Genomic DNA, 24,717 nt, shown 5'->3' on the forward strand with positions numbered 1-24,717 from the left:
AGCTGTAATTTCATTCAAAAGAAAACAAAAATTTGGTGTGATTCGTTGGCCGACAGAGTCATCGGTCCATATTTCTTCAAACATGATACTGGTGAGAACGTAACCGTCAATTTCGACCGTTATCGTGTCATGATGTCCCATTATATGATGCATGACATTGAAGCTCGTGATCTCGGCGACATTTGGTTTCAACAAGACGGCGCCACTTCCCACACTTCCCATCAATCAATGGATTTATTGAGAAAACACTTCGGTGAGCAGATAATTTCACGCCTTGGGTCGGTCAATTGGCCACCACTGTTATACTTTTTTCTGTGGGGATATGTAAATTTGTAGTCTATGCGAATAATCCCGCTTCGGTTCAGGGTTCGGAGCAAAACATCACGAGAGCCACGAAGATTGTAATACCCAGAGGGAATACATATTGGGCACAAATCAAACACGCTGCGGAAAAGGTGTCTAAAATATGAGAGAGCCGAGACAGTAACAGCAGATATCGGCAGCTCCGAATGTGTAATAGATTTAAAGTCCCTCAGGGTAGTATCGGCATACCGCACAGTTTTAGGCGAAACTGTAACAGTAATAAGCGGAGGTACACCCTTCGACTTACCAGCATTTGAAGTAAACGAAATGTGGTCGTTGAAGAAACTAGGAACAAATGTCACCACCACAAAAGAGAAAATAAAGAATGGTACCTTGGAGCGTTGGCAAACTCGTTTTTGGTAGGGATATCATGATAGATCTTCTATCCGTCCACGAATATTTTAGTAGGTATCTACATAAAATCGCAAAAGTTATAGAACAGATATGTATATCTATAAAACGACGGTGAATACACGTTTTTCAAATTATTACGCTAACAAGCAGTGCGAATAGGCTGCATACATTAGTCGGAACCTCGACGCAGGTAATGACATGAAAACCTCAGCTAGAAAAATATGAATAGCCATCCCGAAGTAATACGAAAGCGGTCTCAGTGTGGGAGACGGTTTTTCAGGGAGAGTTTTTTAGTGACCTGATAGTGCTGCATACTATTGCTATGAGGGAGACCCTAAAAGCTTGCCCTTCATACTTGATCACTTCAACATTTGAAGTATTTAAAGTATATTTTGACGATGGGAAAAAAGACGTCAATATCTGAAGAATTTGCAAATTATATATGTCATTAAACACTTCATCAGAGTTTAGCACTTTACAAAAATGATACAAAATAATGGTCGAACAGCAAATACAATTAAACAACCAGATTCATTTCATATAGGTATTCTGCACCTGTAGGCCAGTAAGTAATACAATTTAATATGACAAAATCAAAGAAAATTGCAACCAGTCAAACAACTTAAATTAAAGCAGATAGATGTCTATATGAATTATAGAATAATTTTCAAAGAAAACTGTGAAGAGTGGAAATTAAATTCAAAATTAAATTTAATAAACTTGATGGACACTCGAAGAAAAACACAAAGCAAGAGCATCCAGTAAAAATATGTGCATCTAAATCAGCATAAAATATGCAGCAATAATAAAGTTGAAATACACACACACATATATATATACTCATACACACTTGCATGTGTATATAATAAATAACCGTGAGCATTACGCAAGTGCAGCAACCAAGTTTGCAACAATGTTGTTAGGAGGCGAGTGAGTAGCGTTTTGTTGCATGTTATGTTCACAATATTTGCGACTCAATAAATACAATTTCCATTGTTAATAAATTTATGCAATAACAAGCACAAATGCAGCCGGAAGGCAAACTTGCGTCATCAGTAGCTGGAACTACAGCGCATACATACCAACATATATATTTAATGAACTTGCAATAGAACTATGCAGCATGCCATAACAATAATAGACAGCAACAGCAAAAACAAGTTTGGTACAACTTCATCTAATTGCGCAGCGGAGCAGCAAGAAAATAATGTTTTGTGAAAGAAATTATTGGCATGGACCATGGATGCCATTGACAAATGGGGCAAAGTGCCCAAGTTTAGAATATTTTAATATTCAAACGAAAATATTTTTGTATTTTTGAGTTTATTTTATGCGTTTGGATAATACATCAGCGAATACTGCCCACTCATAATTCGCTCAAGATATGTTGTAGGTGGAGGAGGTATTCAACTACATCGATCTTTAAATATCCACACTTCAATGAGTATGAGTGGGTTAACAAGCAGTTAACATCCAAGCTCCGCTGTCCGAGAAAGTGTAACGCAATCTCAAAGGCAGACAATTTTTTGAGCTCAGCAACTTATCTTGTCAATGATGAGTACTAATGTTACGGAATATAAATATTTGTTAACCAAAAGAACGTCAGCTAGGACAGTGCTAGTGAATATCGTTAACTATTACAAGTAAACTCCAACGAGAAAGTTCTTAAGAGATAAGCCTAAACTAAGAGGAGTTTAGTTTGATAAAATGTGTGCTAATAAACCGTATTCTTTAAAGAAAAAATTGTAATTATTCTTCGATAAGTGCAACCATTCGTATGGGGTTTACCAAATTTCTTAAATGATCTAAAATTTGGTCTCCACTATTGTCTTCTCTTCCAGAAATGGGCAAGGTGAACAGGGGCGCAGGTAAAAGCATTTAAACGGATCATCCCAAACTAGATAATCGAGTGAAAAGTGATGTCTTTTCAACAAGACTAGACAACAAATCGCTTTCTCTCTACTATACCATGGAACGATTAGCTTAACGAAAGCATTCTTGTTTTAAAAAATGTGTTTCCTTATTGTGAGGAATATATAGTATATAAACTATACTTTCTAAATACGCAAGCAGGTAAAAATGGTAAGAATGGAATTTGAGCAATAGTAAGCTATATTCTATAGAAATGATAAAAGAACTCTAGTGCGAGTTCTAACAGACCACTATGTAATTGGAAGCCCAGCAGACGAAGAACGCTATAAAATGACCGCATATAGAGCTATCAGGAAGTAAAAGATGAGAATACTACAAAACATCTTCTATGCGAATATAAAGCTCTGTATAGAAAAATAATCACAGCCATCCCTTTGTTTTTCTGTTTTACTAATGAAATTCAACGGAGTCACGGGGTGGTTTCCAGAGGAGACAATAGAGTGAGCTGATTTTTGTCCGGGTGATTTCACAATTGGCCCCCTAAAGGGTCACTACTCTATCTACCTACCTACCTACCTACTAAATTAACTATTGACCATTTGATAGTTGAAGGGGGTGAATGTCATGAAAATACAGATGAGTCTACAAAATTGTATCGAAAAGTTGGGAGACTAAAGATATCGGAACAGCCATAGCTGGTATTTTTAGTGAATAACTAACTTGAACTCGAACTTCTTGCCTGCTTGTAAGACAGATAGTTTCTCTTTAATCGCTAAAAGTTGGCAAAGGAATATCCTATTAGAACCGAATCAGCCCTGCAAGAATAATCTTCAAATCTCACTTTGTCCAGTTAAAAAATTTACGTTGCATTGAGAATTCCATTTAGGAACTCGATGTAATGACTGTGGATGTTAAATTTTTCCAGACATACTTCTTCTTTCTTTCTTTACTTTAAGGAAGATGTAAACTCAGGAGAAATTGTCATATGAGAATAAGAACAACGTTACTTCATAGATTTCATGGAGTTCAAGACATGAGAGGCTACCATACTAATAGCGTTAAACGTTGGTTGTGTCAGTTTTATTTTCCTACAGCAATATATTTCCTCTAAACTACTTGTATGTTCAATTCGCCAATTTCCCAGCTTTTTCGAGTCGACGAGTGCTAATGAAGCTCGTTTTTCGGAAATATACACAATATCTTTTTTTTTTTATTCTAGCACCAGAAAAGATTAACCGAATTGCTTGAGTTGAAAACTCTGCATCAAATATAACATTATTCGTATATAGTCAACAATAGAAAAAAGCAAAAATCGAAACCCAAATATATCGACTAGTTTAAGTTTTAAAAAGTTTCAACATCCAAGTACAAACATAAAACTTGAACCCCCATTTAATTTGACATAACTTTACTTGGTTTCGGAGAATAAAGAATGCCATAAAAACCATATTAAACAACTTAGTTTATAGCTGCCTACAATATGGATACTTTCTAACTGTATATTTGGCAATGTCAAATTGAACTGAACTCTGTGTGTGTTCGGCAAGCGATTTAGCAAAACTATTTGGACAGCATACGTATGCTTTATAGTTCGTCGGAGAAGTGCAAGCAAAAGCAAATATCAACAACAACAAGCGCTTGTCGTTGATGTTGGTAGGCGTGTTATTGCTGTGCTTTGCTTTTGCTTACACAAAATTGTCGACACAGCGACGCATTGAAAACATCACAACATCCGCCAATAGATTTCCGGTTAGCAGTTGAGTGTAGGCAAAAATACAATTCACACACACCTATACGACGAACAAATGCCGCCGTAAACGTAAATATGCGCGTGTTGTTGTTGAAAGGAAGGCCGAATGCTCTCGAAAACGGATGTGCAAACAAAGACCGCCCAAACACACAAACACCTACATGTCACTTACATTGTTGAGCCAAATAACGAGCCGTTAAATCATAACAACAACAATGTGTTAAATGAGAATTTATCGCCGGCAACGGTGTTAAAGCAACGAAGATGTGCCGACAATAGCCAATAATGTTGCCGATGGCTCTGTGGAATATAATAATAAATGGAATATTATAATGACGCGATGCAAAATATATGTGTATGCAAGAGTATATATATTACATACATATATAATAGGTTGTCAAAAAAGTCTTGCGGTATTTTTATTGAATTTTTTTTTTCAATTTTCAATTGTTCATAAAATGCTACGGCTGCTACAATGCCGTGTCTCTTTCGACCAATTCAGCGATTTTATCGCAATTTTCGACGACAGGCCTTCCGGCTGTCTCTTATACACATCTAGATGTGTATAAGAGACAGGATATATATATATATATATATATAAATAAACAGAAGTTAGAATATATGTATGTAAGACAAAAATTCACTCTGAATAAAAAAAAAAAAACGAGCTCTCATTGACAGTCGTCAATGCTTGGAAAGTGGCGAATCGAACATACAAGTAGCTTAAATGAAAAACATATAAACCTGAAACAACAACTATTTAACCAGCTCAGTTTGCATCCTTTCACGTCTTGAATTCTATGAGATCCATGTAGTAACTCTGTTCTTGCTCCCATTATTTACTAGCCCTGTAATGATAGACTCGATCAGCCGTTAAATTGATTTTTCGTTTCGTTTATATTCTTCCCACGAAGTTTCGATGCTCCATCTTAAAATTTTCTGCTTTTCTTTGGACTGTTCTAACAAACTGATGAAACTAAAAGTTCAGCGTTGTCCCACGAACGTCTTTAAACTTTTTGAGGAATCTGCATTTTATAATATGAAGCAAAAGTATCCAACAATGATTTACATAAACTCTAAAATTCAGTATTTTCATGATTAACACCTCAACAAAAGTGAACTCCAAAAAAGTAAATGAACCTTAGACCTTTAGATCTTTAATTAAATCAGATTTGAGATAAGAAGCTTCTGTACATCACAACTTGTAACATGAAGATTCATTGCCATTGGAACGGCTACAACAGCCGAAATGCAGCTTGACTAAGCCACCTAAATGAAGTCTATCATGTATTTTTTTTAGAAGCTAGCTTTTTGTTGGAGTCTATAATCTAATCTATTAATAAGAAAAGTCTTCATGAATATTTTGGTACAAACTGACATTTCTGTTGGTATCAATTGAATACTTAAATTCAAAAGAAAAATAATGATTTCTTATTTCACGAAAAGCAAATAGATCGTTAGCTACCCATAAGAACTCGACAACGGCTTGACCTATTTGTACAAAATTTATTATATTCGTCTTATAATATACCAGGGATAAATTTTTTTTGCAAACTGATATTATCTATATAGAGAGATATGAGCATTTTCTCATACTATATCTTTTTTATATAAGCAAACTAATATGCTTTAATCAGCAAAGTTCCTACCAATTGTGCATACTCAAATCCAAAGCAGAAATAATGATTTTGAATTTCTCGAAAAGCTACCCATAAGAACTCAACAACGGCTCGACCGATTTGTCTAAAATTTGTTATATACGTGTCTTAATATCGAAGTACTTTATAGTATATTAACTATTTTTTAATAAACATATGTTATTTTATATAATCAAACTGGCACGTTTTCACCAGTGAATAAATTGGTTTTAGAATATCTTAAGTCATGAAATAATGTTTAAAGGGATGCCACTTATTTGTATGTCAATCCGCAATATCAACCATTTTTAAGTATTTTGGCAATAAACAGTTTAATACTCCAAAAAGGCATACAATTTGCAGACGAAACTCAGCGGCCATAACAATGACTTGCAAGAAAGCGCAATAAAAAAGCAAATTACTAATTTTTTATATCCAACGTAAAAGCCTAAATACTGCTACAAAAACACCCATATTTTCCGCACTTGTAGCCAGCGCAGACTAATAATTGAAACTATGCCCTCACGTACACTCCTCTACACAAGAACTTTATTTCTTTCAACAATTCATTTTCGCTTTGTCTTCTTTTTTTGTAGGTGGGCCCATTATCATGGCATGCAATGTACAACCACAACAACAGCAACAGCAGCAAAGCGAACAGCACAACTCATTAAGGCAACAATGTATTAGGCCACAGCAAGAGCAACAGCAACAACAAGCACGATCAACATCACTGCAAGAAGACCATCAAGAACAAGTACAATCTCTGCAACAGCAACAAAAAGCGATAGAGCAGCATCAAGCTACGGCAGAATGGCAGCAATTGCCACAGCAGCATGGGCAAGAGTCGACGATGCAACGGCAGCAGCAGCAGCAGCAACAACAGCAGCCAACCAGCAGCTGGCGTTGCTCGTTGCAAGCAACAATTAATTGGTTGCATCGTCCGGCTACAAGCGTCACGTTGTTGTTGCAATTGCTGTTGTTGCTGTCGACAAATACAGCGGCACGTGGCGAAGGCAATGTCGGTGAGTAGCAAAGCAATTTATTTTTTCTATAGTGTGGAGACACGAAGCGATTTTACGAACTAAGCGCACGAAAGTATGCTTCTCTGACTCATATTTGTAAGCAAATGCACGCACAGTTGCTCTCACATATGACCGAGTGCGCCATTATTGCATTGCGGGTCAAAGTACAAAACAATGTGTTGGAATTCCCTTACCGTTATTGGCACTGTGTAGTTGCTCTACTGCGGGGCGTCTAAATTACACTGGTGCCACTTGATGCCCAAAATTACTAACCACACTGGTTTTGCTCTTGACTTTGCCTTTTGCTATTTGCGAAATTAACTTGCTACAGCAAATATGTGTACCGTTATGTACAAATGTACATTTATGTGCTTTCTGCTTGTAGCGCACTATTGTTACTTTGTAGTACTTTGGGGCTGATTACTAACTGTTGGCGAGGAATTTGATGAGTAAGCCTTGATTTGCACAAAGAACAGTTTGTTGTTTGGAAAATATGCATATGAAAATTTAGTTGTAATTACTAAGTGTACACATTGGTGACGTTAGAGTATGGAGGTGAAAAATTAGGCCAAATACGGAACACTTATAAACAATAGACTTATTCAGTCTTTCTTGGAAAAATCTAACAAGTTTTTACATAAATATTAACTCCAAAGCTAAAAATCCGCAGAAAATTATATAAAAAAATCGAGCGTTAAGTGGGTTCTTATTATTGATAGATGCTCCACATTTGAGTTTTTCGTGTTATGCCATGTTGTGTTAAGTTATGTTAAGTTCTGGTATACTAGTTCAATTCCGTTATGTTCTATTATGTTATGTTGCGTTAAGTTATGTTATGTTAAGTTAAGTTATGTTGCATTAAGTTTAGCCAAGTTAAGTAAAGTTTTGTTAAGGATGGTAAAATTATGTTATGCTATGTTATGTTAAGTTATGTTATGTTAAGTTGCGTTATGTTAAGTTAAGTTATGTTAGATGGTATATCATAGATTGTGTATGTAAATTGACGATAGCAGCACTAAACAAATCTGAAGAAAAAATTTGCCACTGATGGAAAAAAAGTATATAGGGTATTTGTCCACATTAAAAATTTGAGTTCAAAAAGGTTCCATTATGTACAACTATTTTGGTCACTTTAGTAAATGGTAGTGATTTGACACCTATATCTCTTGACTACAGCGCAAAAAATCCTACGTTTTCGGAAATTTTTTACTTTAACTTTCGGCTTTAGCAAGAAACTACTAATGTAATCAGTGGGTCAATGAAAAACAATAAAAAAGCAAGACATATGCTAAATTTTTTTTTCTCGAGAAAGACCGACGATATCCCAAAAAATGGTTCTGTTATATCAATATCATAATCAATAACAGTTCAGATTCAAGATGTGTCGATGAGCATCCATCTTTCGTACTTGGAGACTCTGAATTTCTTGACATTTCTCTTAAGACAGGATTACCGGTCGGGTTCAGAACCTTGAACCGAAGTATTACGAATCAAATAAAGTACTATATCTCTCAAATTATCTCCTAATAAACTATTTGAGGATCTACCAAATTTGACTGAAATTAACACAGATCTCATCGAAAAGTATTTCTCAAAAAAGCCTTGGGATGTTATAAAACTGATTTTAAGCGTCCAGGTCGCAAAAGTTTTCAGTTCTCAAAAATTAATTTATATTTAAATTTGGTACAAGCATGAGTAATTTTGTAATTTTCGTAAATTTTTCAATCAGATATGCATATATGTATAACTTACCAGATTATTGATCCATAACCGCTCTTTCAATAACCGAAACATTATTGAGCCTGAAATTGAAATAAAAATGTGTACAGTTAGTACCAAAATATTACAGTTATATACATAGGAAATAAAAATTGACTTTCTAAAAGTAAATTAATACTTTTCTCAAATAATTTTTATGAGATTACAGTATTCCTGGTTTTCTTGAGATTTTAAGATTCTACCAAAAATGAATAACTAATTACTGTACATAAATATATGGTTCTTAAATTGAAAATTAACTAAAAATTTTTACCAGTTGAGTGCAGTTTTAAATATCCACTATTATATAATATCACCGCGCTTAAATGTAGGCACTGAAAAGTTTCTAGAGCATACTTTTGTCGCAAAAATTAATTTTTTCAAAGAATCTCCTTAGAAACGAATGTGGTTTCGTCTTATAATATATATCACAATATTTGAACTAAATTACAAACGGCTACTTCTTTAGTAAGACCCACTTTCTACCACAACAAACAATTACATAACAGCTAATAATTCTTTGTAAATTTAAAATGAATACAATTTAATCAGCAAGTAATACAAATAGTGCTGTTTTTAAATGTAATTGGAAAGCAGTTTGCAGTTACTTACATAATTATATTTACCCAGCGAGTGACTGACACACATACCATACATATTTACAGTTAAAAGAGAGTACATAAATAACTTTGGTGTATGTATATAAATACTTCCTATAACCCACATGACAAACGACGATACTCCTCCACATGTACGACGAGCTCATAGAAATGGAATTACAATTACAAATGATCAAATAACAACCGGACTGGGTCCTGCATTCAATTTAACTACATTATAATGCCATTTCAACTAAGTTCATGCGCCAAATGCACGTAGGAGCCGCAGCCAGTGGGTAGAGCGAAGTCTGCAGGGAGCGTTGAAAGTTAGCTTAGGTTGGAAATACGAAATTAGAATAGGTCGATGAATGTTAGAGAGGGGAGCAGATGATATGAAAACGTAATATGTACGTGATGTATGTATGTGTATTGGTTGGTGAATAGCAGACAGGGAGTGCACATACACTGTGGCCATAACGGTATAAATGAATGGTGGTAACAAACAGAATAGGTAAATCAAATGAGGTGGGTCTGCGGTGCGGTGTGATGGTGGCGCCCAACATAGCAGACTACGTGAATTACGATTCAACCGAAGACTGCCGTGGCGGTGAGCCGTAACTTGTGCAGACCTATGTAGTATTATGTATATACGTAACTGTGTGGTTTGGAATCAGGTCAAATGTGGCATAACAATTTAATGAGCTTCCGAAAAATTTCCCATGGCGAAAATTAAAATTATATGAGCGTTGAGCAATGAGTGTAGGTGCATAGATGATTTGATGAAAGTTCGTTTTGGAATTTATATGAGAGCGAGAGCGAAGGAGATATGCATAATTTTATGCTGGTTTATTAAAATGAATTGCAAATTTATTTAACCAAAGCTATGTATCAAACATTTTTAATAATTTTTATTTTTTTAATGTATTGTTTAATCAGTATATAGCAAAAGGACAGTGGCAGTAACTAAGATACGAAATCAAGCGTTGAGAACTGGTGGTTCAAGCCACGAAATTTTAACACTGAAGAAATTAGTATTTATGAGTACCCTCATATTTTAACTGGTTATTCTTTATTTTAATCCCTTTACAACTCTCATTAAAATTAATTGTATTAATGACTTAATTAGTTGAAAAGTTGGTAACGATTTTTTGTGCTAACAGCTCTCAGTGTATTTGTGCTCTTTATCTACTAATTTTAATAACTACGTTGGCAGCGAAATTAATTTAAAACCATTTTTAAATCAACTGCAACATGAATACTTAAGAGTACCATTAATTATTATTAATTAGTAAATTGTGGTCTATACAACAGGTAAGCGTTTGTTTATTGAGAAAAATAGGAAATTAAATGAAATGAATGAAAATTGTTAAGCTAAATCAAATTATTTTTAATATCAAATGAAAGAAACTAAAAAAAAAACACAAAATCGGCATTGATGATAGTACTTGAAGAATTTTTTAACATATTTCATTTCAAATCACATTCTATAGCAGACCAAATATGCTAAGAATCGCAGAGTATGGCAAAAGTGGCTTAAAAAGTTAAAAAAAAAAAAATGGTAACTCCACTGATTGCCATACCTTACTATTTTTCACAGCGATCAATTACTTTTCTTGCTGCAGTTTGGAATAATTTCACCAAGTAATTTTTCTTGTTTTACCTACAGAAAGTCAATCGAAAATCTATTGAGTATTTCCTAAAAAATATTGATTACTAAATTAAATGATTGGTTAGTTAGAGACAAGGAGAAATTATAATCTAAATATATTAAAGAAAGACGTATTAGTTACACTATTTACAACTCAAGAACGGCTTAACCGATTTGATCGAAAATTGGTGGAGAGATAGCTTAGAACCAGGTGACAGATATAGGATACTTTTTATATCTTTATGTTAAATGTCAATACAATTCATAAGTACCAACAATAAATTCAAATCATGAGCATGTGTTAAAAATTCATGTAGGAATCATTTGAAAATTGTATTACTAGAAAAAAGAAAAGAATAAGTAAAAAAAAAATTATAACAACAAACAAGCTAATGCGGGAGAACACTATTTTTCGTAAAATAGAACCGTAACCAAATTCGTAGTGCTGATGCCATAACCTTGCCAGCCGACTTTTTCGTCTTTTCAAGCTTGAGAACCGGTTCATAATATGATGTCCACTAGGCTGACTGTCGATTTTACTCCAGTTGGATATGATGGAGATATCTTTCCATTGTCACATACCGAGTAAAAAGTTCGATTTAATTACGATTTAAAGGGCACTCAAACAATCCCCAGAATCAGAACTTTGTTGTTTTTTATAATAAACTTATGCAGCACCCCATTTGCACAGAGCTTTTCCGTCCACTGACTTCATTTTCCTCGATGCTTACTTTGCCAGAACCCAAGTTTAATAGCATATTACCCCAAAAAGCAAAACTAACACAAGCTAGTTCACCCAAAATTCTTCACCTCATTAACTAATAATTCCTCAGTAGCTAAATTTGTATACGTAGCTTTTAAAGGTAGTGGCTGACTAGATGTCATATAGATTGTATTAATGGTACGATCTATGTGTTAGCCAAAGTAAAGATGGGTCCTCTAGTTTAAAATAAATTAAATTATTTTATTTTATAAAAGCAAAAACGTAGCAACATTATATATGATTTCGATTTAACATGAAAAAATTAAAAAAAAAAAATAAAATAACTTAATACATTGAAAAGTAAAAGATGATGCCACTTGCGGTGATCTAAATCACGCAAATCAATCTTAATGAACAACGGACTCAAGAGTTTTTTTTTCACATCCTCGATCCTTTCTAGAGTACTCGAAAACCCTTTGCTAATTATCGAGTAACTTGGATTTATTTAAAATTTTCAAATATTATTTCTAATATATTTTGCAAAAACTAAAACACGATTTTTTATGTATTTTTGTACAACAAAAACGAAGACATTCAACGTCGTAATAAGTTCGTTTGACCATGAATCTACAAATTTAAGAGGATTTTCCTATTTGGGTTATGTAATATAACCTTCTAGTAAATATTATTTAAATTTGCATTTATAAATTTGAAGGTATTTTCATAAAGCCACTCTCAAAAAAATCCTTGTCAAAAATCTTTTTTAACAAAATCATTCGCATTAGACAACAATCGGTGGTAATTATTATACATAAGACCCCCAACTGACAGGTGAATGCATAAATACTTCCAAATGAGCTACCGGAGCATTTCGGCGGTAACTATACTATTGGATAAAGCCAGATACCTCTGGACGATTGCTTGCTTCAGACAGGCCAATTATTGACAGTATATGTCCGAATAAAGGATCTTGTCGTAGAGGAAAATCAGTGCTTACATGACGATTTCCCTTCTTTTTATCGATATTTTTGTCTATTGGCTTTGCAGCACATGTTTCATTCCATAAGTCAGTCGGGGTTAATGCGAAAGGCGCCGAATCTATTATCCACACTCTTCGTGTACACTCTCAGCCACAGCTGCTATATTATCTTCACTGCTTGCTTAAAGGCGTCTATTCGGTTGAATATTAGAATATTGAATGTTGGGTCTCAAGATGGGTGATGGTGTTGTGAATGGTACGCTCAGAAGACCGATTATGTTGACCAAGAATTGAGCGAAGCGAGCGAAAAGCACTCTACAGATCGCGAATTTTCATAATAAAGTTGAACGATTTGCAAACGTTGTTTAAGCAAGTCTGTTTGTGATGAAATACCCAACAAGAGCAAAAAAAATAATATGACAGCTTGACACGACTCACGGTGATCTGTCAAGAAAAGGGTACCTTCACTCGGATCCCCCCCTTACATTTTTAATAATAATTAAGAGATTTCAGTACACATGTATTTGGGGTTCATGAATAATATACATACAATGTACATACATGTTAATATACTCTTGTGTGCCCGAGAGCAAAAGTTCAAACTACTGCTTTAATAATTACAAACACACTTTGGTTTTCATGATTTCAATGAAATGCAGCAACTTTATGTTATTTTTTTTTTTTTTTTTTTTTTTTTTTTTTTTTTTTTTTTTTTTTTTTTTTTTTTTTTTTTTTTTTTTTTTTTTTTTTTTGGTGAAACCGAAATTTTTTCCTTAATCATGTGTGCCCGTATGGCCTTTGTGCCACACATGGTACAAATTAAAAACAACTGCAAGGATGTGAAATTTCAACTGCTGCAATGCATCAATTATACAAATGCAAATACACAACATAGAATATAGAGAACAGATAGTTCGTACAAGCAATGCAGTTGAGCTTTCAAAGCGATTCGCACACACACGCATACACGCGCAAGCTTGAGGAAAGGAACGTATGAGAAGTCAGGCACGTGTACCAAACATACATATGCATACATATGTGTGTGTGGCCGCACGAGTGTGTTTAAAGTAAGCATATTTAAAAATGAATACACCAGGCCATATGTAAATCGAAATGAATGCATACACATATATATATTGTATATATAAATATATGCACAACTGTCTGCAGCCTAGTTTCAGACAAACTTTAACTGTACCAACGAAGTTGTATATGTATATATGTATGTGTGGCATATATAATAATGTATGTCTACATATACATATGTATGTATGTGCATGCGTAAATACAGTTGAATGCAGTCTGGTGGCCCACAATTGGGGAGCGTTTATAAACTTGTTAAAAGTACATTTGCTGTCATTGCCATTTGCCGTGCCATGTTGCATGTTGCACTTGCTGGTGTTGCTATCATTAAGCCACACATACCCATTCATAGAATACGCAGCACATGAATACTATATGCTCAATATAAGTACATACACAGTAGATGGCACACATGGAACGCCAAACTGGTTTTCTGTTTTTTTTTTTTTTTGTAATTTTTATATTGCGAAAGTTATTTTCAAACACATATTAATATACATATATATATATATGTATGTGTGTGAGTTTGTTTGCCGCACCGATGGCTTTGCCTTTGAACTCATGATTTTCTGGCTAACATTTGCATATTGCTTTTTCTGCACGTGCCACTGCATTTGAAAGTCATATGTACCAATCGGACACCCACAAGTGCAAATGAAAAACTTTCCGAGTTAATTTGGAAATTTTCCATGAATTGCGTAAATTTTTGGCAAAAACTTGCGCATTACCATGGAAAATGAGATGCAGCTGCGCATGTGCATACCTTGGTAATTTTTTGCGTTGAATGTGCTGAATCAGCGAAATTTCTTGAAATTACAAAAAAAAAAAAAAACAAATTAACATGCAAAAACATTTAGAACAGATGCGTCTTGGTACTCAAAATAATAAAACAATCGAACATTTCTTCGAAAATTGTCCAATTTGATAATAACGCAGATTATTTTTTTTATTTTTCCAAATCAATACATTTCTCATTCAGAATTCTTGGTATTCTTATATTAAGTTGATTAGTGAGTAGAAATATCTTTTAGTAAATAGCTATCATTTTGAGTTTAAATCATATAAGATATGATCTTCAAAATTTCAATTCCAGAATTTTGAATCCCTTTAAAAATAGTTAATTTTATTTTTTATTCTATAATAAACCTCATCAAAATAAGAAAAATATTTGGATATCAGTAAGAGTTAGTCCAAAAGCAGTTTCACTGTAAAAAGTTTATCCCTGACTTTTCATAGATCGATATTCTTTAAAAGAATTGATACTTTCAATGATTAGGTTAGACTTAAAACAAAAATTTATCACTAATTATACATACCACAACATGTACACACATGTTCATCTACTCACAAATTATGTTTTAACAAACATTTTCACAAACTTTTTAAAACCACGAACTTTTCTTTTTATTTGGCTGGCGATTTATAGCACTTTAACATCCGATACACAAGACTCACGAATAACACTACAAAACAGGCACGGACAGTACTGAAATCAACTTGCACAAACATGATCAATATCACCGCCATGAACACATACACTTGTGCAGGAATTCACTTTTCTTTACACTTTAAGATAGTTTTTATTAACTGGCACATTACCACTTTTCGCTTTAATACAAATATTTTACATTATTTCTATATAATAACTTTAACAATACTTTAGCACAATTTAATACACTTCCACTTAATTACGCAAAACACCGTACGTCACAACAAATTTCGGCACGAACTGATCGCTCTCCTTCTGTCGTTTGCTCACCCGCACGAAAGGTAACAGGTGCGCGATCTCGTGCGTCGTCAAATGTAATCATTGTGCAGCACACCAAAATGATTAACATATGCGCGAATGCTTACATACATAGCAACAGAGGAATGTTAGGGTACATATGGGCATGTTTATGCAAATCAAATCATACACTGTTATTAAACAATGAAATTATTAATTAGTAGAGCAAGTAGTGTTTTTCATTAAGGAAAGTGTTGTAGTTTGTGCACTTAATGTTTGTTATTTTATTTTTCGTTTCCGATGAGTTTCAGTTTACTATTGACATGTAATATTAAAATCTTGTTTCAACAGAAAAATAATTGCATTATTTGAACTCTACAACTGAAAAAAAAAATCTTATTGCGAACTTTCCCATTTTCGATTACAATTTGAATTGGATATCAAATTTCGAATATGACCAAAAGCTATGAAAATATGTTGAAATTGACGATGATTTTTCGGCAAAAAAAAAAAAACATATGAATTTTCAATGCAAGTTTTAGGCAGTTGCATACGTAACTACGACACAACTTGCATGCACGAAAAATGAGGTTTATTGCACCCCCTGTGGGCAAGTAGCAATATGCAAGAACATATACATGTATACGTATGTGCAAGTATATGTATAAACATCTGTGTGTATTGGCAGTAGACAACATTTGTATCAATTTCAGATTCATTTCCTACTTCACAGACACACGTGCATGCTCACACATGCATATGGATATTAATAAATGCATGTACATATGTGTGTGAGTACGTATATAAAAGCATATAGTTGCAAATATATTCAAGCGCTGCATGAGCAATGCACTCGAGGCGTTTTGCAAATTACACCGACACAAAACTGTTGCCTTCCGCTGGGCACAGTGACAATGTGACAACAACAAACACATGTGCATAGATTTGCAATTGTATGTGCAACACTTGCTATAGATATGCGCCACTAAATGGGGCACCAAGTATGCAATAGTGTACCAACTAACAAACGGATATCCTGTTAACAGTTAAACAGGCTATATTTAAGTATATAGTATGTGCATACATGGTACAGATCACACATAGTTATGTACAAGTATGTACTAAGTTTATTTGTGCATACAAATATAATATGTGAATACACCTGTGTATTGCTGTGAGCGCACACATTAATACTACTTGCTGCCAGGAAGTGCCGCGCTGTTTGCCACAAGCGTGAAATTTTTTTTATAATTTAACATCTTTCGTAACGGTTTGTAGTACATACTCACTAATCTATGTGTATAGGTCTCAAAATATGACAGTTATTTCTAGGCGCTTTTTTTGTAAGCATATACTTAGGCGCTTTCAAAGCGCGCGTGTTGAATCAATAAATCCCCGGTTTATTGTCGACGCAGTTTAACTGCAACAACACAACAGCTGATGAACAGCGCTGACAGTTGATAGCGGCAACAAGCTGCACATACACACATACATAAATATGCTTTTATACCCTGCATAGAATATATTGCGAAGAATTGTGTAACACCCTGAAGGAAACGTAGGAGACCTTACCTCAGTCCTCAATTTTTGAGATATTGACCTGAAATTGTGCACACGTCCTTTCCGCTTTAAGAAGCTTCTCATATATCGGAACCGCCAATATAGGACCACTATAGCATATAGCTGTCATACAAACTGAAGTATAAAAATCTGGTCCATGTATGGAAAACTTTTTTATTTCAAAAGATATCTTCACGAAATTTGAATTGTATTGTTTTTCAACACAGTTCTACAATTCCCCAAGAAATGATTCAGATCGGATCAATATAACATATAGCTGCCATACAAACGAACCAACAAAAATCAAGATAAAGGTCCTTTTACAAACTTTTATGCCATCAGAAATGCACCTGTGTAGGTTATTATAGCTGCAGTGCAACCTTGGTTAGCATTTTTTACTTCTTTCTAATTGTTTTTCTATTGCCTACTGTTTTTGTTGGCTCTCTTTTTCGCTGCTGTTTCATTTTTGCTCTTCTCCGGAACTTATTCCGCCCACTCGAGTGGGAATTAAAAACAAAAAATTAAAAAAAAAACAACAACAACATTCAACTGCATAACGTCAATGCAGCTCACTAGCGCGCACACACGCATCCGTCTGCATGTCACTTGCACATTTTCCCGCACGTTTGGCGCATTTCACACTAAACCAGTAACGTTTCATTGCCAACGCGTCGCTGCCATGGCAACTGTTGCTTGATATGGAAGCCTGCTCATGTTTGGTTCGTTGAATGTTGCATTGGTTTTGGCAGCTTTTCGCGCATAACGCACGCGCCCACCCGCACACATACGCTGAGTTGCATTTCCATGACAACCATGACGCAGTGGCACAAAGGCGATGCAGGAGATTATGCGCTCGCGTACACACACACACGCACACATTTTTCAATGACCAAGCTGCAGGTAAGCACCCAGCTAGGAAATATTTACAATAAAATTCGTTTAAGTAGTAAACTACTGGTTTAAAGTGAAATGATGGAATATAGGTTACATAACCAGGAAATACAGGGTGTCACAATATGCTTATAGTTGGTGAATTCTAAATTTTACTTATTTTGTGGGCAGAGCTTATATGTATTAGAATTTCTCCCATCAAGCCTAAAACATCAGTTTCTACTCAGAGAACCGCGAGTTGACTAAAAAGGTTAGGTTACTATTTACGAGAGAATGAATTACACTCATATTCTACACTCACTCACTTACTGAGTGATTTTCGGATCTAGATAGACTGTGTTCAGACGTGAAAGATTTTTCAAAAGCAGTTTTTAAGCTCAATAGAGGTAAATTTCTGCTTTTTCTTTGCATTTACGATGCAAGTTACTTCAGATCATTATTTTTATGAGATGATGAATAAAACAGCAGCACAAAGCGTACCGCCTGAGCACGAGTAACCCTGTATGTAGACTTTGAGCTTCATAAAGAAAGTTGGGGTGTTTAAGGGTTACTTTTGGTTGAATATTTATTTTTTCAATCAATTCTGCCACAAGTTAAAATCTGGGCAGACCTATTGCTTGCTGTAGGCTGAACTATAGCCCATATTCTTCGCATGTTCGGGAAATCGATCAACAAAACAATAAATAATTTTCTAATAATTTTTTATTTCGAGAAATGTGTAAACTATATTTTAAACTTCTCAGAAAATTAATATCGTTGAAAAACTATAACAAACTCTAACAGAACCCAAGATCTCTTGACTTTGACTAAACATGCGAGTTTTGATTTTGACTCTCTAGTTGAACTGAACTGCAACAAGTTTCCAACAGAGCACACAAGAAAGATTACACAATTACATAATCACGGCACGTTTTTCAATGTGAATCCAGCGTTTACCAAGTGCTACAAACAGCCAGGCAATTACACGTGTTTAACCGGCATACATACACTAACATATACACTTGCTGGTCTCTAGGTACATCTAGGTAGATATGAATACCAATAAGCTTGCTGCTTTGTACATATAATTGGAGCGCACGAAGCGTGCCGTGCTAAATGCGAATCCCATAAATGTATTCTACTCCAAAACGATTTCACACACACACACAGTGTTTTACATACACATACATATACAAAGCAGCATACATGAGCTGGCATACAAATATATGTTTACTCGCATTATATTCCTCTCTTTCAAGCATGTTTCATTGCATTGAAGAGTAACAATAACAACAACAGGCTTTGCACATCCATATGTGTTTTTCCTAAGTGGCGATTTTCATGCAAACGCTTGCAAGCAAACGCAACTAAAATGCGAACTTAACACTAATTAAGTGGATGCTCCGTAAACGGGGTTGTAGAAGCGTAAATACTGGATTTCACTTGAGAACGATTCCTTGTCGTATTATTTAATTGCCAATTTAAATGAAATTATTGTATTAAACAAAAGTTAGTTTCATGAGACAAAAAATGTACATATGTTTGAAATCAGCCGTTGTAGGCCAGCGCAGAAATGATAAAAAGTGAAGAATTATAGTAGGTTGAAACCCCCTAAGAAATGGAAGATAAAATAACAAAGATGAAAGGCAAAATATAGTAATTTACAGGCGATCGGAGGTTGGGAAGAGGTAAAGGATGGGGTTTATTGAATTTTTAAAGATCAATAACGATTATTTGAAAATATTTCTTGTCAAAAAAGTTTTGCGGTATTTTCGCTAGTTGGTAGTTCTAGTTTTATTCGTCGCATCGGGTCATGCTATACCTTTTTGGAAAGCTCATTTCACGCGCTAATTCGTGTCTGATTGATTGTCGTTTCTTTTATTTAACAGTACTACTACGACAAAGGCAAAAATGCATCTCAAGCCGCCAATAAAATTTGTGTAGTTTATGAACCCGATACAGTTTCCATTTCCACCGCAAAACGATGGTTTCAACCTTTCCGTTCTGGTGTAGAGGTGGTCGAAGATGCGCCACGCTCCGGAAGGCCTGTCGTCGAAAATTGCGATAAAATCGTAGCATCGGTCAAAAGCTGGGAATGAGTCATCAAAGTAAATTTTATGAACAATTGAAAATTCAATAAATATACTTTTTTGACAACCTTTTATTTTATGTAAAAAAAGGCCTATAACTTTTGTATTTAGTCAGCCGACTAGTGGTATTTTCATGTAATGAAAAAGCATGAAAATAAAGCATATTCGGTTGTTGCTCAACCTCACCAGCGTTTCGAGGACCCTAACCGAGATAAAACCATACAGCAATTAAATAATTTAAAATAAATCAGAAGAATACAATCTTCTAATACTACAAGTTTATCTATGGAAAACTTTTAACATGTTTTTTAAACTTTGTTAAACTCTTCCTAAAATCCAACAGCTTTTAGGAGGCAGATTCTAACTCAGCAATAATATGTTGAACATATGATGGTTTAAAAAATATGATGAGTCTACCGCTCTTATATCTAACCCAGCTATGCCACATAGATAATAGTATACTTCTCTTCAACGCAAGTGATCATTTGTTAGAAAATTTTTCATAAATGAAGTTCAAAAATTCAGAGCGTGCTTTATTCCGGGCTTGAGATGCATATTTCACTTTTACTTCTATATCCCATGTTTGTCTCCATATGATGATAAAAGTGGCTCAAAGTCGAAGAAAGCAAGGTAATATTATATCTATAGAAGAAAAAAAACAAACATGAGACTTCTAGTCAACCCAACATTTTAGGCATCTAGATTGAACACTGTAATTACCTAACATAAAAAATCCAGACTAGATGACATTGCCTATCTCCGGTAAAAGTAGACTTATTTGAAATCGAGCTCATTTTTCCCAGGTAGAGACGATTTATCCAAAGTAATGAACATTAGCAGGTCCACCACATAAGCAGGCCTAACAACTATAATATCAAAGACCGCCAAGAAAAAATTATTTTTATCCGAAACGTACATTTATATTTTGTCCTATGAAAGGGCAATACAAGCGATATGAGATTTGATTGGTCAAACAAAATTAAATTAGTCACATTTTTAATCAAAAAAACTTATGAGCTTATAAGTATTGTACTATATAGGTGAATAGGAATAAGAGTGGAAGGTAATGAAAGGGTAAACAAGTTGACCCCCGGATCGCTAATACTGAGTCTCTTAGATACTTTTGAAACCTTAAATATTACGAAAAACTAATCAGCTCCATAAAAGCGTTGGAGTAGAACAAACAAATGACTTCGGAACGAACGTAGAATCTATGTTAAGTATAATGAAAACATATGTCTTTTTTTGTTCTAATTCCTTACTTTGAACCGAATAAGGTGGCACGTATTTCAACGCACTGAAAACAATATTTTTTACTTCATCGGTTACACTAAACAAATATATATACTGAAGTAACTTACCCTCCGTTTCAAGCAATGTAAAAAAATTTTTATTTTTGATTTGGAGTAATGAATAAAAAATAAACTGCTCCAAAATCTGAGAAAATATTAATATTTGAGTCAAATTAAAGAACTCTGATTACGTTTTCTATGAAAGAATTCTCTTTGAGCTGCTGTATTTATTCACTTAACTCTGTTTTTAGTAGTTGTACAATTGCCACATGCAAAACAAATATTCAATGAAATAAATGAAATTAAATTAAATGAAATGCTGCAACAATAGAAGCCAACAACACGTGTCGGATGCTTTGCTGCTAATAGATAAACTGAAAATTTAATTAAAAGGCAACCGCAATACTACAGAAACCATAATAAACACAATAATAATGCAATGCTCACATAAAAACAAAAAAACTAAATAAAATAAAAAATACAACAAAAAACTGTGTGAGAGCAATGTGAAAAGCCAATGTGAGAAATACACGCATTCGAAATTACTAAATGCAATTTATTTTCTTTTGTGATTTCCAAGCATTCTTTGTTTGTATTGTAGCGCTGACACAATTGCGGCAAAATCTACAATGCCAACACTGGATTTTCATACGCTATATTATTTAAATATTTTTAAAGGTGTTTGGTGAGAAGAGAAGAGAGAGATTTCATTCACATATCACACCTTTAAAGCTACAAACACAAGTACTTGAGGAAAATTGCTTTAAAAGCTTTGCAAGACTCGAATTGTGAGGATAAAAGAAAGAACGGTAGTAGTTTCAAGAGCTCAAATATTTATTGAATAGGAAAGTATAATTTTCTCTATTTTTACAAGTATTTTATAATATTAAATTTCCACGTATTTAATAACATTTTGCGGGGTATAATAGGGTCTTCAGATGGTAAATAAACCTGAATACTACTTGCAAAGAATATTTATGTAGTAGTATGGTGGACAGGCGTACAGATTCCACTACCGGAAGCTAATGGAAAGGGTTCAAAGGCTTACTGAGCTGTGCATAACAGGAGCTTTAAGAACATATACAACGGCGGCTCTTGAACTGGTACTAAACTTGCCACCTATAGACCTCTTCGCTGAAAACTGTGTATCAAAATCGGCGGGACGACTACTGGCAAGAAGAGAATTTACATATAGAACCTTCGGGTAATGGCGTCTAGGCAAACACAGATTACATGATCCCACTTTTCAACTGGGAAAGAAGGTTGAAGGGCGACAGTGGTAAATGTTGCCAGAAGCAAAAGCAATTTCACTTCTACTGGGTGCCAGGTCACAATTGCATCGAGGGCAATGAAATAGTATACAAGATTGCCAAGAATGGTGTACGGCTAACATCCGAAAACGTAATCACTATTGGGGAACCCATATTATTTGTCACGAGCAAGGGTTATTGATTGGCACAAATCATTCAAAGAGGGTCCACAACGCATTAACGACGAATCACATCCAGAATGGCCTTCAACATCAAATGATAATCAACTCGTCAATAAAATAAAGAATGCTGATGCCTGAGATTCGACGATTAATAGTCAGAGATCGTACTGGCATCGTTGGAATGTCGGAAGGATTAGTGAAAACCATTTTGAAAGATCATTTGAGTCAAAGAAAAGTGAAAGCACGATTCCTTCTAATCACTAAATCGAAAAATAGCGTCGAGTTAAAACAGCGTCAAATCAGTTCAAAACTTTCTTGATTATCAAGATGTGGCGCAGTCCAATTTCCTTCCGAATGGTCAAACTGTCAAAAAAAAAAATATTACTTGAGTATTATGCGTTTGCGCAATGCTATTCGTAAAAAGGGTCGGAATTATGAGCCGAAAACTGTTAATTTTTGCACCACGATAATGCACCGTCACAAACTACATTGATACTTGGTGAGTTTTTCGCCAAATTTTCTACTAATATGGTGCCGTAACCACCGTATGTGCCATGGCTATTCAGCAAACTCAAACGACCGCTTCGGGGAAATTGTCTTGAGTCAATTGAAGAGATTACACGCGAATCGCTACGCGCATTAAAGGCTATTCAGGAAATTGGTTTTAACTACTATTTGGAAGATTGAAAAAAAACATTGTCACAAGTGTATTGTAGTCAAAGGGGATTATTTTGATAGGAAAAACATAGATTTTGAAGAATAAAATAGGAATTAAAAAAAAAAAACAAAGTCTTACCATTTGTTGGACATTAGTACTTAATATACAAAGAGGTTTCGTTCACTTAAAAAATCTAAAAATAATTAAATCAGAAAGGGTTATATCAAGTGGGGAAGTGGCACAACTAAAATCGAGCGATTGGACGTCCAGAACAGTGTCGAAAAAATGCTCTGAGGCTGTATGCCTGTTTCATTTGGTGCAACAAAGCTTTAACATTATTAACTTTATTACAAATGAAATTCTGCTTATTAAAGCTTAAAGTACCCTATCTCTTTATGACTTTTTCTCATATTTGGAATTTATTCTTGAGCATTTTCCTTGATAGTTCCTAAATCTTATATCGTTACCAAAAATGCAAAATAACGTAACACCACTATTCATGAGTTTAGTGGCGAAGAAAAAGCCTTATAATAGAAACCACGCTTACGAAAACAATATTTGAGTTTTGGTTATAAAATAGTTATCTGGCAGCGATTTTCGATTTTCTTATGGTATTTTATGTGAAGACACATAAAGACAAGCTGTGGCCGAGAGTTCAGTCGTATAAGGAACTTAGCACTATACGAATTGACCTTCTTCGACTAGTCAACACTAAGTGTTTTAGTTGGTTGGATTATTTGAACTATTTTTGTGAAGAAATTCTTCCCTACCAATGTCCTGAGATAAGGTTGTTTAAGTTCTTTCTTTTTCTTTCTTCGATACAATTGTTAAATTTGATCAAGAATTCCATTGAGCTAATAATCAAAAGAGTCCAGCACTAGGCTAACTCCAATTTTCTATCTTTGACTGGTCACAAGCGAAAAAAAACCTGGTGCGCGAGGATTAGTTATTTCGAAGTTATCCAAGTTTTTAGACTTCTGAAGTTAAGTTTGTTTCTTTTAAAAAGCTGTCAAAATCCAATTGTGTAATTCCTTTGGAAGCTACAACCAAAATTCTTACTAAAATCCATAATTAAGCTGAAGGTAAGATATTTTACAAAGAGATTTGCTGCAGCAGCACAACGGTTCAAAGTATGAAGACAGCAATTGAAACCTCTTTCCTCAACTTTTCCTATGTTCCACATTTATGCCAGAAAAGTTTTCCACGAGTTCTATACTAAAACGGAGTATATCTTACTTAAATAATATTTCAAAACTTTCTTTTATACCAAAAATGTTTTCGAAGGTAAGAGAGAGAAAGAGAGAGAGCCAGAATAAGT

The 24,717-nt window shown here is 34.4% G+C and overlaps 1 protein-coding gene and 1 long non-coding RNA gene across 4 annotated transcripts in view; one reads left to right on the forward strand and one right to left on the reverse strand.

Moving 5' to 3' along the window:
- The window catches only part of LOC108972265, a 159,874-nt gene that overhangs the window by 76,364 nt on the left and 58,793 nt on the right, over positions 1 to 24,717 (reverse strand). For both annotated transcript variants that reach the window (XR_001993620.1, XR_001993621.1), the window contains exon 2: positions 8,754 to 8,803. This is a non-coding gene — a long non-coding RNA (uncharacterized LOC108972265). The remainder of the gene's footprint in view (positions 1 to 8,753; positions 8,804 to 24,717) is intronic.
- Positions 1 to 24,717, forward strand: part of LOC108972262 (receptor-type tyrosine-protein phosphatase N2) — a 135,543-nt gene that overhangs the window by 57,132 nt on the left and 53,694 nt on the right. For both annotated transcript variants that reach the window (XM_018938809.1, XM_018938808.1), the window contains exon 2: positions 6,573 to 7,001. In XM_018938809.1, coding sequence (XP_018794354.1) covers positions 6,587 to 7,001 — 415 coding nt within the window. In that variant the 5' untranslated portion in view covers positions 6,573 to 6,586. The remainder of the gene's footprint in view (positions 1 to 6,572; positions 7,002 to 24,717) is intronic.

This window comes from Bactrocera latifrons, unplaced genomic scaffold (genome assembly GCF_001853355.1).
Source record: "Bactrocera latifrons isolate USDA-ARS-PBARC rearing strain unplaced genomic scaffold, ASM185335v1 scaffold_39, whole genome shotgun sequence".
NCBI classification, from domain to species: Eukaryota; Metazoa; Arthropoda; class Insecta; order Diptera; family Tephritidae; genus Bactrocera; species Bactrocera latifrons.